Here is a 15,364-nt window from a genome sequence, read left to right as displayed (position 1 = left end):
GTTTTTAAAAACAAAAGATTAAAAAATATTTTACTTATTTTAGAGATGGGAGAGGGAAACATCAACTGCCTCTTGTACAACCACATCCTATTACTTTTGCTGAGATCTTTTGCTTCTCTTCCCTCACTTCAATCTGCAGTCTTTCCTTTGCCCCTGTTCACAATTTGGTCTCTATAGTCAGCAACTACTCCTTAAATGGATTTTGTTTTGGCATGAAGCTTAGGCCTGCTGGTCTCAAGAGTTTGTAAGGACCTAGCCTACTCAACCACCTTCAGAATTTAGCAGTCCCCTTAAATTTACTTGCAAATTGGCATCTTCAGGGGCCTTTCTTGTTTTGGCTCTTTTCAAACTGCTCTGCATGCTTCCCAGGAGGAACCTATTGGTTTTGGAGATCTATTCTGAAGGCCATCAGGCATCTCGTTGCTTTCCCTCCATGACCTATACAGATAACCAATGTCATTCAGGTCTTGTACCTGCTTTTGAGTTTGTCACTACCTAATCTTATTTTGGGACCACTGGTTACTTTGTCACCAAAATTTGTTGTAAATGCTGAGCCTGGGGTTTAGTGTTTGAAAAACTACACTTTTACTTCTGCCATATTGATTCTTTAATGCACTAATGGTAGTGCATCTAATGGTAGTTAATCTCATAATTAGGAAGATCTGTGGTTAAGTCTGTATAAAAGGTAGGAGAGCAGAGTGACTGAGAGAATGGGCTTTGGGATTACTGCCTGCATATACAGATCCTATCTTCACCATTACAAATTGTGATCTGTAATATCTGTCTTTGTTTCCTCTATAAAGTAATAGGTGGTTGTGAGAAGTAAATGAAATACCATTACACACAGAGAAAAGTACTAGCCTACATAGGAGGTAGGGCTGTTTTATTTTTGTTTCCTTTTTCAGGTCTAGGTCTTGCATTACCGGCTTATTGACTATAAAAATTGTTTTTGAAAAAATTTTTTAAAACCTAGCTTCTTGAAATTAACTCTTGCTTCCATGACAAGGTAGAAACTACAACTGCAAATAGCTAGAATGATGAAAATGGAAAATACATGGTAGACAAAGACTTCAGAGAAAAGTTCTGTGTTAAGTATTCATAATGCTACAGAAAATAATGAAAATATATGCAGTAAGCATTCAAAAGTAGAGAGAATTGCTTTTTAAAAAACTTATTAGAGGAAGGAAGAGAGAAACATCAACTTGTTCCACTTATTTATGCATTCATTGGTTGTTTTGTTCACGTCTTGACTGGGGGTGGAACCCTCAACTTAGCATATCAGGACAGCACTCTAACCAATTGAGCTACTTGGCCAGGGAAGGTTAACTGTTTTCTACATGGTTTAAAAAAAAAAAAAAAAAAAGTTGAAGTCAATGAATTTTTTAGAAAGAGTAAAATGACACTGCTAGATGATGGCGAGGATATGGAATAAGACACTCTGCTATTATTGGTGGGAATGAAAAAATGTCTAATTAAAGTGGAAGGTATGTACAGACTCAACTCATCAAGTCCTCTTTTAGTGAAACACCCTAGAGCAGATCTTCTGAGCTAGTGTGCCAGGGATGGGTGGCTGGGTAAGGCCTTAAATGGCCACAGCTCCCAAAGTCTCATCTTTTATCCTAGCCTAGTACAGCATACAAGTATTATCTTCTGTATTATCATCTATCTACATGAAAATAATTAGTAAACAACCTCTTGTAGTATCTGTCTTAGATTTCTATATTAAAAAGCTAAGTTTCATTGGAGTCAGGTTCTCATTTTATTCCTTGCTGGAACTCCAGCACCTTGAATAATGTGTGGTATATAGTGTCTCAGTAGATATTTGTTGAATGTACAAGTGCATACCACATATAAAAATGATCTTTGGAGTATTATAATGAAAGTGGTAAACCATACAATATTATCCATTTAAATAAAGGATGAACTTGTATACTCATAATGGCTTATTCTTCAGTTAAAATAAATGAAAAAATCCATGTAAGTCTTAAAAAACATTTTGAGTGAAAAAAGCAAACTGCAGAAAGATATGTGCAATGTAACTTATGCAGTTTTATGTAAAATTTATAAACAAGGCTGTATGCTAAGTATAAAACTATGCATCCATGGAATGATGAACACCAAATAATTATTGTCACTAGAGAAAAAGGAAATGTTATCAGGAAAAGATTTTTAAGGGAGCTTTAATTTGATCTATAATATTTCAGGAATAAAATCTGGGAGCATGGAAAAATGTTAGGGTTCAATAGGATTAAATGTTACCTGTGTTCTTCATATTTGTATGTTAAAATCAACCATAATTTAAAAAATAAAGTAGAAATGATAAATCTAAGAATGCATGAAAAATCACTAGTCTATGTAATCAAGAAAGCAAATATGTAGAGAAAGATTAATAAAGAGTGTTAGCATATAGAAGAAATTGAGAATACTTTCTACAACTCTAAGCAAATACATTTGAAAGGAAATCCTCCATGAAATGGATGCTCTTTTTAGAAAAATTATAGATTATAAAAACTGATGAAAGAAACAGCAAGAGAAAAGTGCCAGAGAAATATTTCCCCCAAAAGGAAAGAGATACCTGGCACAGCTATATTTACCACTAAATTCTTTCAGATCTTTAAGGAACAGATTTCCTTTGTTAACTTTTACAAAGTATAAAGGTAGATAAAGAGTCCTTTTGGAGTTACCTGAAAAAGTTATACTTTCATAAAGTAGGTTTAGAATTCCTATTGTGTCATCCAGCTATTATTTCACACAAAAAAACAGCAATATTTGGTTTTAATATTTAAATGTTATAATTCACAGTAAAGAGTTACACATGGCTCAAGCAGACACCCAACCTCGTCCTTAAGTGAAAGTGCAAAATTCCACTGAGATTTAATCTTCACAGAGATTAAAATACTATTATCTGACTAACAGATCAGTAAAGATAAAAATACTTGACTCTCACATATTGTTGGTGGGACTGTAAATTGGCACAATCCTGGTAGAAAGCAGCATGCCCATCAAAAATGTACAAATCTTTAGACCTGGTAATTCTAACTTAAAATTTTATCTTACTAATGTGCTATCTGACTTACGTGCAAAGTTATTAAATGCAGCATTATTTATAGTAGCAAAAAAGAATTTAAATGTCTGTTTGGTAGAGACTATTCCCATATATTATGGTACATCCATACAGTTAAATCTTATGCAATTGTACAAAAAAAAAAGAATCAAGAAACTCTTCATGTACTGACATGGGACAATCTCAAAAATACCATGTAAAGTGAAAAAGGCAAGTTGAAGATAAAAATGCTAAGAGACAAAAATCTGAAATAAAAGCTGTTCAATTCCAACAGAAATAAAAAATTCTTTCTGGTAAATTCAAATTAGCAAGTACTATATTTCTTTTATCTGACATACAAACTTTTCCACGATTCCATTGAGTCTTTCAGGCTCCAGCAGTTTATTTACCAATTCCTGCTCAACAGCCATTAGGGCCAAGCCACTAAGCTTCTCTTGTCCCATGGTATGACATAAATATGTTTTAAGACGAGGCAGTATAGAATATGAGTTTTCAACACTTGCTGAGGTAACCGGCCAAGACAAAGCAATATATAATAGCTTTGATATGCAAGGAATATTATTATGAAGACCATGCTGAATAAACAAATGGCCAAGATTGATGAAGCTGATATGATCATTATCTACGACAAAGTTGAGCTTTGCGTATTGCCGATAAAATCTAAGTTCTGGGATGATGTCTGCATCAAATTTATAAAATTCTTGGACATGTCTGGCTGTTGCTTCATTTAATGGTTCATTCCACTTAAGTAACAATTCTGAAATTTGCTTTACTTTGCAATAGTCAAATTCTGAAAAACATAGTTTTAAATTCTGTAATATAGTATCTAATCCTTGGTAATAAATATTAATTTTATATTGTTCTTCTGTTGAGGTGGGAAAAAACACACTGTCTGAATTGCCAAGATCTATTGTTTTCTGAATTTTTCTTCTTTTATGAAAAGAAGGTCTTTCAACTTCAAAACCTTTACAGGTTATTTTTTGACATATTTCTTCTGCTCCATCCCAGATAGTTTTGAAACAGACATCATTTCTTTCAGATGATAAACATTCCAAAATTGCTTCTATTTTTGAAGACAAAGAAAAAATGTTTATGGTTTCACTTTGAAGCTCTTTGGAAATAATTCCTATAACACTTAATACTCGATAAAGAAACTTCAAACAAAAGATAAATTCAAATTTGGAAACCAGTGTCAACAAATCACTCAATTCATCAGCCAAACTTGTGTTGGAAGAATGGCTTGATACAACTTCCAATGTTTCGATAATCTCTGGAAGACCCTCAATCACAGATAATAATGTATGATCATGGACTGTCCAACATGATTGTGATATATGTTTCTTGCAAGGTTTGTTTTGACTTAGTTTATAAATCTTTTGAAAATTTGCAGACATTTCCCCAGACATATGAATAGTGTTGAACAAAGAACCAAGAGTATTTAGAGCACTTCGGAGTTCTTTTACTTCTTTACAAAACCTAATTACTGCTAAATCCAAAAAATGGGCATAACAATGTACATATAAAGCTCTTGGTTCTTCCTTCTTGAATTCCGATGCACTTTCATTGAATATTATTCTCAAATTACTGGCACTATCATAGGCCTGGCCTTGTATTTTATTCAAATCAAGTCCAATTTGCTGCAGGTAAGTTGTGATAGACTTGTGTAAACTGGTACCAGTCCTCTCTTCAACATCTATGAAACCCAAGAATCTCTCCTTAATTAAGATAGCCTTTGGTGTTTTTTGTGGGTATCTTATACAAATTGAAAGCTGTTCTTTAGTGGCACTGTAAGTTGCCTCATCACATATTAATGAAAAAGCTGAGGAGACATTGATCTCATTCACAATATCATGCAACATTTCAGTCTTTATTATTTCAATAATATCATTTTGTATTTGCGTACTATTATAGAAGTCAACTTGTGAACTCATAAGTCTAAATATTTCTTCTCCTTTATCTTTTGCTCTGATTTCTAACAGTTCTAAAAAATGGCCTTTATTCGCAGATGAAATAGACTGGTCATTTCCTCTTAAGGGTAAACATTGCTTTCCAAGAAATAAAATATTTTCAATTATAAGCTTTAGGTACTTTTTATTTCCTTCCATCTGTTTTGAATGAATGGGTGAATTGTCATCAACAGTGTCATTACAAAACTGGTATTCCCTCCAAAACTGCAATGACTTCAAATGCATTTTACTTTTTTCATGCTTTCTGAAATTTTTCAGAGTTTTTTTCCAATTAGAAATTCCTTGGGTTGCAAATGACTGTCCTCCACAGCTATGTTTTTTTTGGCAGAACAACTGGCATGAGTAACAGAATGTCACATCCTTTTTAACACTGGTTTCTATCTTCTGAAAATTTGAACACTGAAATTTTTTAATACTTTTTGATTTACCTTTAGCTTTCTGTACTTTAGATGTAAATTTTGGGTGATATAGTCTATCACGTATTTTCATAGATTTCTTATTGCGTGTAGCATCTTGGTTTGACAGTTGGTCTTTTTGTACTTCTATACTGGAGCCAATTGTATGCTGACTGAGTACTGATGAAGATGGCAAAAGGCTTGGGTGTTCCACACTACTATTAGCAACACCACTACTTGACTCGCTGGGTAAACTCTTAGAAACCTTTAGTAGAAAGTGAGAAAATCATATTTGTTTTAACAGTTTCCAAACAATTAAAATATCAAACGCACCTATTCTAATAACACAATAAAGTCACTTGGTGAGTTATAGTATGAGCACCACTAGGGGGAAACATTAACAATTTATAATTTATCTATTTGCGATCTAGATTCAACATTAACTGCTTAAGGGTCTTTTGGTATGTAATTTTAATAAAAATACTAAAATACTTTTTATTGCTCAGGAGTAGAATTGCTTAATATTGAGAAAAATAAGAACTCAAAGGAAAAAACTATAAATAGCAATACTTCTGTTTAAATATTCTTATTAACAACAATGTCAAACTTGATATTTGGGAAACTGAATATAAATACCAAAAGGTGTTTACTGCTCTATTTTTTTGAGGTCTAGGATCAAAATAGGAATAATGTGTTCAGATACACACGTTTACAAAGGAAAAGCTTAAGAAAGAGCAAAAAAAATCTTACATCTGATAGGACATTTCCTCTTTCTGAAGAAACTGTACCTGTTAAAGCATAAATTCAAGATCTTATAATCTATAAAACAGCATCATAAACTATAATTGCTTCTTTCATATCAGGCAACACAAAGAACATTTAGAATACAGATTGATCAATTATGACAAACAGTATATATGTCAAATGTCACATCAATTTTTACCTTGTAAGACATCAGAGTTCATGATGGGCGGGTCAGCAGGAGTATCTGCCAATGACACTATATTGCTAATAACTGGAGTTGTATCTTTCTTTGGAGAAAACTGCTTCTCTGGAGAAAGGAGCTCCATTGAAGTATCATGCACCATGGAAATGTTTACTAATAAAGATAAAAAGATTTCTTATAAACCAGACAGAATCAATCAGAAAATACTATTTAATAACAAGTGTTTTCAATGAACAATGCAAATTATCTAATAACTTTAGGTATTGCTGGGTACTGGAATGATTTTTTTAGGGCTTAGGTAAAGCCAGGTTCTTGAGGATAACATCAGTAACAAGATTAAACCAGTAATTTACGTTTCCTATCATTTTGTATTTTACCTTTGCATACAATTTCTCAGCCTTTATACTAATTGCCTGAAATTTCAAGCAAATATCTGTGAAATTACCATGAAGAACAGAAGAGACTCCTATAGAATCTCCTAGCAGGCATCACTTCTAATTCTTTCAAGAATCACAAACCTCAACGCAAATGGAACTAGGTTGTTGTCTAAGCTAGTTTCGTAGAGATTTCTGTAATAAGCCAGTTTGCAGATGTATAAGTCTCAAGGGCATCATTCACTGCACTGTGTGTGTAAATAGCATCACTGGTCCTATATGTGGATCTTTGAGAGAATGTATTGTTGTCCCTGGATTATCTGTGCTTTTCTATTAGTGAACTTCAAATTATTTCCAACTGGCTTTACTTTATGTGAAAATTGTAAAGCCTTGTTTTTTAACAAAGCAGGGCTAAGTACCAGATCCTATTCTAATACAACAATCTTTACAAACATTAAACGTCTGGTGGTGAAGTAGCCTTCCTTTTATACAAAAATACTGGACACCATTTTTTTTGCAACAAGTTTTTAATTGTTTTGACTTTTAAATCTAAGTTGGAAATAAATCAAGGTTATGCATTAAAGGAGGCAGTAATATTCTTCAGGAGTTACCAAACCTCTGATTACTAAGCAAGTAATTACCTGTAGAAGATTCCATCTTAGCTTTACTGTAAGCAGAGAAACAATTAACAGAGCAGAAAAGCTCTGTTTTCCCCAAGTCATTGGTGATCTCAATCATTTCATCTGAGGGCTTCAATGATTTGCAAAGACCAGATGTAAGCGTTCTGGCTGGTTTCTGCTAGAGATTAAAATAATATATTACAGGTATATGACAAATTATTAACATACTATCATAAAAATATATCCAATACTATTGCTCTACAACTAATGACAGGGAAGCCACACTTTTACTTTCTTAAAAACCAGAAAAGGTGCCACCATGAGTTACAAAGATTAAAATGCAGGCAACTGACCACTCCATTAGGTAACTATATTATTTGTTGGATATATAATAGCAATTATAACACACATGCAAGCAATGAAGAAAGTGGTCATAAAATACATTCACCATCCCAGACAATCAAAGCCAATTTACAAATAAAGAACATATTTATCACTGTAGGCTGTTCCTCAATGCCTACTTGGACATCAACTCAGGAAAGCTTTCTGTTGGTGCTGAGGAGGAGCTAGAAAAGGGTTTAACATACTTTACAAGATGAGGGAGTCACTTTTTCTAGGCCAGCTTACATGGTAAAAACTGCAGGCACACTGAGAGGAAGCATTCAAGCAGCAAGAGGTACAGACTACAGTGTGTTCAATAAGCAGTAATTGCACAAAAGAAAAGGACAGAAACTGTGAGGTTCATCGCCTAGTCTTTCTAGTGAAACAGGAACCATCATTTCTGGACTTACAAAGTTAACCATGATGGCTTTTGGGGGCATAATGTACAAAGACAAATGAACAGACTTTATACAAATTTTCTTTTTCTATGAAAGAACAGGGTATTAGAAGAAACAAGGAAACAAAAAGCAGAGCATAATTTAAAAATTTTGTATTTTTATCCTTTATTAGTATGAATTTTTACAAAAAGATTTTATTTATTTATTTTTAGAGAGGGAAGAGAGGAAGGAAGAAAGGGAGAGAAAGATCAATGTGTGGCTGCCTCTCACGTGGCCCCCACTGGGGACCTGGCTCACAACCGGCATGTGCCCTGACTGGGAGTCGAACTGGTGACCCTTTGGTTTGCAGCCTGTGCTCAATCCACTGAGCCACACCAGCCAGGGATATTAGTATAAATTTTTATATTTTGAGAAATCACTAACAGTTTACCAATATCTAACATTAACCAACAATAGGGGTATAGTTTAAAATTATGTAGTCACATGGGAAAGCTAATATTTAATATACTCTATAAGAAGATGTAGCCAAGATCATTACATTTCTACCAAACAACTGCTTTTTAAAAAGCCACCTCATTTTTAGTTTCATAGAATTGAACATTGTCTAATTCTTGATCATAGTTCACTAACAATTTGGGTTTTCTCCATTTTCACTATTACACAATATCTTAAATACTGTGCATAGTATTAGGTGGTACTTTTTAAAAAATAACTTTTGAAAATTTTTATTGATTTTAGAGAGAGAAACATCAATTTGTTGTTCCACTTATTGATGCATTCATTAGTTGATTCTTTTATGTGACTTGACCAGGGATCTTATCCACGACCTTGGCATATTGGATGATGCTGTAAGCAAATGAGCTAACATTCCAGAGCCTAGGAGTTGTTTTTTGTTTTTAAAAAATTCTCACTAGAGTACAGTATATGTTTAATGACTTATTTTCAGAGAGAGAAACACCGATTGGATGTCTCCCGCAACATTTTGGTGAACAGGGTGATGCTCCAATGAACTGAGCCCCCTGGCCAGGGCTACCTAAGTGGTGCTTTTTAACATAGCTACCCCAATCAGCCCTGCCCCATTTCACAGGCTGAATAAGCACTCAATACAAGATCTTAAAAACAGGACAAGACCTATTTAATGAATGTGAGGAATAAAGAAGGAAAATCAGGAATGACATTTCTTGCCTTTGGAAGAAGGCTTCCATGCCCTTCATTCTCCCATTTCTGGTCCCAAGACATGATACTCTCTGGTGTGGCCAGTTGCCGTAAAAAATATGTGGTTCACAAATGACTTATGTGAACTGTGTGTGGTTTTTTAAGAATCCCATCTTCAGTTGCTTGTTTTTTAGAAAGAACTTACAGGGATAGAGTTGCATCTCAAAGTATCATCTAAACTAGCAAGATATTGGGACAGTCCCACCTCTTAAAAGGGGCTCAGACCACTGAGTTCATCTCAGTCTTCCAAAGCAGGCCACCTTCTCTGCTCAGGATCATCCACCCAAGGTCGTCCTGTCAACACTAGCAGATTATTTCTCACTGGTTTATTTCCTCTCTATGACTGATTCAGAAAAAACGTGTCATTCTTGATTTACCTTAACCTTACTTAGGTTTAAAGTGATAAATGGAATTAAAAACAAAAACACTTTTGTGGCTCAGTTTCACCAGTAGACTCCTGTTACTTTTGCTACCTTTATTTGTAGCTTATAAATAAGTTTCCATCTGCTTGCCTTTATTCAAGGTAAAATGCTCACCCTGAGATTCTTGAGGAAAATCTCCATATAGCACCTATCATGAATTTACTAGAAGGAACTATCAGGAGTCTTTTATTTCATTTTCATCTTACCAACTAAAACTGTTCCCAATAGTATTAAAATCTATATCCGAACATTTTCCTAAAGTGAAACCATTCACAAATCAACTAATGGAAGGAACTCAATCTTCAATTTTTCATTTGAGTCCTATGCAGTCAATTTCAAATGGAGTGGTCCTCAGTTTAGGTGACATTTCTTTCTTCTTACCTGCTTACATGCCAAAATACTCTTTGAACTATTTAAGTAATGGAACTGTCCCTCCATCTGAAGTATATGGAACAGGTCAGAGCTAGTATAACAGTAAGTCCCACAGTTCTCACAACAGTTCATGATGAGGTTGTTAACGGAGTGAAATTTCGAGAAGCAGGCATTACTGCAAAGAGTCTGTTTCACATTCTGATATTTTATTTCATACTGAATCTAGGATAAAAAAAATAAAAAAGATTCAGTGAAAATTCTGGTATTTAAGCAGATCAGAGTCCCTACAGGTTAACAAAATGCAACTTACGAGAGTAGTCTTCTGACACATGCTGCATTTAGTCGAAACGCTGTCAGTATATAGCATAACAGAGAGTTTTCTTAGACAAGACTGGCTGCAAAAATTTTTGCTAGAGGCAGTATCTTCCAGCTGGACACTGATCACATCCTTTAGGTTTAAAATGTCTCTTAAAAATAAATAACAAGGGCACCATGAAACAGTTTTACCATAATTATAGTTTCTCTTCATAAGCTAAAAATCACCCCCTCCAACAACCCTCTCCCCTATTGTTTCTTTCACCCAAAGAACTGTGAAACAGTAATGACAATATTAGCCTCGAAATTAGAAAGCCTGAATTTGGTATCCAGTTCTTTTACTTATGTCATTTATACTCCCTAAATGTTAATTTACTAGTCTGTGAAGTAGGAATTATAAAACACATCTGATAGTGCAGCTCTAAGGTTAATTACCTAACCTGCATTAGTTGGTGCTAGAGATAATAAAATGATGACAACTCACATATTCATACCTGACCAACTTTGAAATCTACGGGACAGAAGATTTCAAAGTGTGGTCTGCAAATCCCTGGGATCCCCCAGATACTTTCAGGGAATCCACAAGATCAAAACTATTTCACATTAAGGTATTTTTTACTTTTTCCTGTACATTTTACCTCATGATCCAAAAGCAATAGTGGGCCCCTGTGATTCCATGCCTAGGTTTATATCCCCAAGAATTGAAAATAAGTACCTAAAAAAGTATATGTACATGCATGTTTGTAACAGCGCTATTCACTATAGTTAGCCCACATGTTCATCAATAATGAAAAGATGAACAAACTGTAGTGTATTCACACAGTGGAATATTATTTAGCTATAAAAATGAACAAAGTACTGATATACATGCTACAACACAGATGAACCTGAAAAACATGTTAAGGGAAAGAATCCAGGCTCTTAAAAGATCACATGCAGGATTCCAAATATCCAGAACAGATAAACCCATATATAGAATGCAGGTTGGTGGTTGCCAGGGGCTGAGGGGAAAGAAGAGGGAAATGGGGAGAAACTACTTAATGCATAAGGCATTTTACTTTGGTTGACAAACATTTTGTAACTAGAGGTGGTAGTTGTACAACACTGTCATGTACTAAATCCTACCGAAATGGTCTTTTGTCATGTGAATTTCACCTCAGTAAGTTGGGAGGAAATAAAAAAAAAAAAGCAGAGGTGGGTAAAGCTGCCAGAGCCTTAGCACAAATCAAGGCACTGGCACAAATGTGCCAGTACCAGTGTTATAATTGCCAAGCTCTTGCTGTAAAAATTATTTGCTTTATGAAACTTGATCCTTGAATACATCACATCTTTTAAATATTCTGTGTGATGAAATAGGACATAGGGTTATCCCTGTGCACCCAAGGATGATGGCTGTCTCAAGGAAAACCACACATGGTAATGTTAAGAGTTACAACCTAAGATAGCTACTTTTTCCATGAAACCCATTTTTACTTGAAAGAACAATTAGACAAACTATTAAGAAGTTTATACCTGGCAGATATTTTCTCAACAATGAATAAAGTAAAACTGTTACTTCAAAACAACAACAACAAAAAACTGGCAGTATTCACTGCCAATGATAAAATTTGAGCTTTCACTGAAAATAAGAATTTTGGAAAATTATCTGCCACCTCCAGCTTACTTGTTCCCTTATCACTTAAGACTTTCCTGATGAGATTAGTGATTCTAGAACCCCCAGAATATCTTTTAAAAAATGATTTTAAAAAATATTGCATAATGAAATACATCAACATTAGGAAGATCTGCATAATTCAGTGACCCAATATTTTCTGATGATATAGCAAAAATCATTTATGGGTAAAAAAAACAAAGTACAAATACAGGGTCCAGCAGAAATAAGGCCTGTTTGAGTGTGGTTGGTGGGGTAATAATATGAGTGCAATAATTTATAGTTTTAATTTGAACATTTCACCTAAAAATGCCATATGGTGTGATTGAGTGTGATATTGTTGTTACAGAATTACATGCTTATGGTTTTATGATAAAAGATTTTGTAATTGAAGGGTGGTGTTAGTTGTGCCGGACCCTGTAGACCAATAAATTTTATTTTAACAGTACAAAAACTTCATTGCTATGGTTTCAGATTACACATTACAACTAGCACTTGTTTTCTGATGTTGTATCAAAAGAGCATTCACAATTATCTGAAAGCCTAGTAGAGTGGACCTCCCTTTTCCAGTTACAGTTTAAGGTCAGATTCTCTTTTGACTTCAGCCAAAATGGTATTTTACAACACACTGCATACAGAAGTAGATATGAAAACTCAGCCAATTTTGTAAAACTGATAAAAACATGGTCACTGAATTATTCTTAGAATTTCTTTTCTCAATAAATTTTTAAAAATATGGCTAATTTTTCATAAAAATATGTCAATATGCACTGAGTTTATTTTAAAGAAGTTAACTAAACAGTTTTAAAATTTCTAGGTTTTAATTTCTAACACAGTATATACTGGTAGATACAACCTATCTAAAACTAAAACGCTTTGGGTCTTCCTAATTTTCAAGTGTGTAAAGGGATCTAGAGACCAGAAAATCTGGGAACTGCCACTAGAGAAAATACCAACATACCTCGCCAGCTAGAACCCCAGAATATCAGTATTTCAGGACAATAATTTTTCAGATGAAAACGCCCCTAAAACGAACACCATTTTCACACTTCAACACTTACAAAGTTTTAGTGTACTATGCATGATTTTCTACCTTCCTAAACAGATGGTACCAAAAATAACAGGTTCATTTCATTAACACATCATCAATCATTTTACTGGTTTAAAATATAGCTCTAAATGCAGTTGGAGTTGTGCTATCCTTGTACTTCATGACAGAAAATTCTAGGATTCACTGTGTGCCAAGCAGTGTTTAGCTCTTGGGGATATAAAGATTACTATAATCCAGTTCCTAATGTTAAAGAAGTTCATCTTCTAAACTGGATAGTGTAGGGGGTACAAGGGGACTAAATGGTAATAGAAAAAAATTTTTTTTAATTTTAAATAAATAAAGTAATTGTTGCTAGGGGAAAAATAAACTGGGTAGTGTCAATTTTTAGACGAATGCTTTGGAAGTTATGAACACTATGAAAACAGCACAGAACAATTAATCTGGATGGGTGTAGGGAAGTAAAAGAGGAAGGAATGATGTGAGAATAGACAAGAGGTAAAGATATTTGAGGCAGGCTTTTAAGACACAAAATTAACCTGATTGGAAAGGAGGCAGAAGAAACTGCATTGATAGAGGTATGGAACTCTGGAAATGCTTACTGGTTTATGCTGCTATTAGTACACTAGATTGCTGGCTTTGATCTAAAGCCTTATAAATAAAAACTCGAAAAGTAAATTTTGGCCCTGGCCAGTGTGGCTCAGTTGGTTGGAGTATCATCCCATAGACTGAAGGGCTGTGGGCTCGATTCCTGGCCAGGGCACATATACTGACTGCGAGTTCAATGCCTGGCCAGGATGCATACTAGAAGGCAATTGTTTCTCTCTCACACCGATATTTCTCTCTCCTCTCTTTCTCCCTCTCCCCTTACTCCCTCCCCTCCTCTCTCTCTCCCCGAAAGCAATGAAAAACAAAATGTCTTTAGGTGGGGATTAAAAAAAAGTGATTTTTGTTACAAGTGACTAAAATTAGCTTAAACAAACCGAGCATAGGTCCGAACAACTTTCCTACAAATAAATGCTATCAGCATTAGCGCATGGGGTTATTTCAAACTCTATTGATTGCTCTCAAGATCTCTAACTGGTTCCAACTGGGACATGAAAGGGCAGAAATGATACTTCTTACATACACGGCTCTCAAAAAAAACCTTATCTTTCTAACATGATTTAAAATATCATTTTCAAAGCTATTTTTCATCTCGTTCATGAAATGTAAGAATTTTATAAACTCAATGTAGATTTTAAATCATTGCTACAAAACCTCAACAGTAACAATAATTAGCTAAAATCTTGAGAACTATAGTTCTCAAGAGGTTAATGAATATGGAATAAAAAAAAGGTTTTGAAAGTGGCACGGGTTCCCCCGAACAATGGATGGCCTCTCCTAGCCTAGGCACTACTACCACCAATAAAATAGTATTTTATATAAAAAAAAATTTATTCCAAAGAAAGCAAAACTTGTTTCATATTTTTGCTCATACTCAACTCCTCTGCCTTAGAAAACAACTTATACACTAAAATCCTTCTTGCTTCAGCCTTTTCAATTTTTTTGGGAAATCCGCTAAACATGTATAATGGGTAAACTGCAAACATAGCAACATGATACCTTGACTTCTCAGGGCCTCTATTTCCTCAAAATCAAAAGAAAATGTCTGGACTGGTTGATCTCCAAGGTCCCTTCCAGTTTTATGATTCTGCAGAGGAAAGCAGGCTAAAAAGAGTGCCATACAGCCCATAGCAAAAAAGAAAAAAGACAAAGTATAGGATTAAAGGGTTGAAAAAGGACAAGAGAAAGGTAAGTTAAGTTCCAGGGAGTAAGACTTCAAGTAATAGATAAGACCTGAAGCAGTAGCCAAATGAGGAACTGAAGCAACCATTAAAGAGTTTGTGAGTTTGTTAAGATAAAAATAGTGATAGCTAACATTTATGAGTTCTTACAACATGCCAGTACTGTGCTGATCACAAAGTATATTATTTAATATTCATAATTCTTATATACATTTAACAAAACAGATGGGACTATTAACAAAGAAGTTCTTGATACTTTTCAAACTTCAGCATTACAGCAGTCCCCCCTCCCTGCTTATGCAAGGTTTCACTTCCCACGGTTTCATTACCCAGGGTCACTGCATCATCACAAGGATGAGTACAGTGCAGTAAGATATTTTGAGACACTTTTCATGAATTCATTATGAAA

General features: G+C 34.4%; 1 protein-coding gene across 9 annotated transcripts in view; it reads right to left on the bottom strand.

Annotated features, from left to right (window-relative positions):
• Window positions 1-389: 389 nt before the first annotated feature.
• Window positions 390-15,364, bottom strand: part of ZMYM1 (zinc finger MYM-type containing 1) — a 25,093-nt gene continuing 10,118 nt past the window's right edge. For 3 of the 9 annotated variants that reach the window (XM_036025754.1, XM_036025753.1, XM_036025756.1), the window contains 6 exons: window positions 10,465-10,621; window positions 10,164-10,376; window positions 7,388-7,544; window positions 6,370-6,525; window positions 6,177-6,214; window positions 2,774-5,691 (listed from right to left, as the gene is read on the bottom strand). In XM_036025754.1, the coding sequence (XP_035881647.1) occupies window positions 3,379-5,691; window positions 6,177-6,214; window positions 6,370-6,525; window positions 7,388-7,544; window positions 10,164-10,376; window positions 10,465-10,621 (3,034 nt within the window). In that variant the 3' untranslated portion in view covers window positions 2,774-3,378. Of the gene's footprint in view, window positions 5,692-6,176; window positions 6,215-6,369; window positions 6,526-7,387; window positions 7,545-10,163; window positions 10,377-10,464; window positions 10,622-14,773; window positions 14,879-15,364 lie in introns of all 9 variants that reach the window. The other 6 variants (XM_028511433.2, XM_036025759.1, XM_036025757.1 and 3 more) reach the window with 6 other exon arrangements.

Source organism: Phyllostomus discolor, chromosome 5 (genome assembly GCF_004126475.2).
Source record: "Phyllostomus discolor isolate MPI-MPIP mPhyDis1 chromosome 5, mPhyDis1.pri.v3, whole genome shotgun sequence".
NCBI classification, from domain to species: domain Eukaryota; kingdom Metazoa; phylum Chordata; class Mammalia; order Chiroptera; family Phyllostomidae; genus Phyllostomus; species Phyllostomus discolor.
This window is presented reverse-complemented; position numbering and strand designations above follow the sequence as displayed.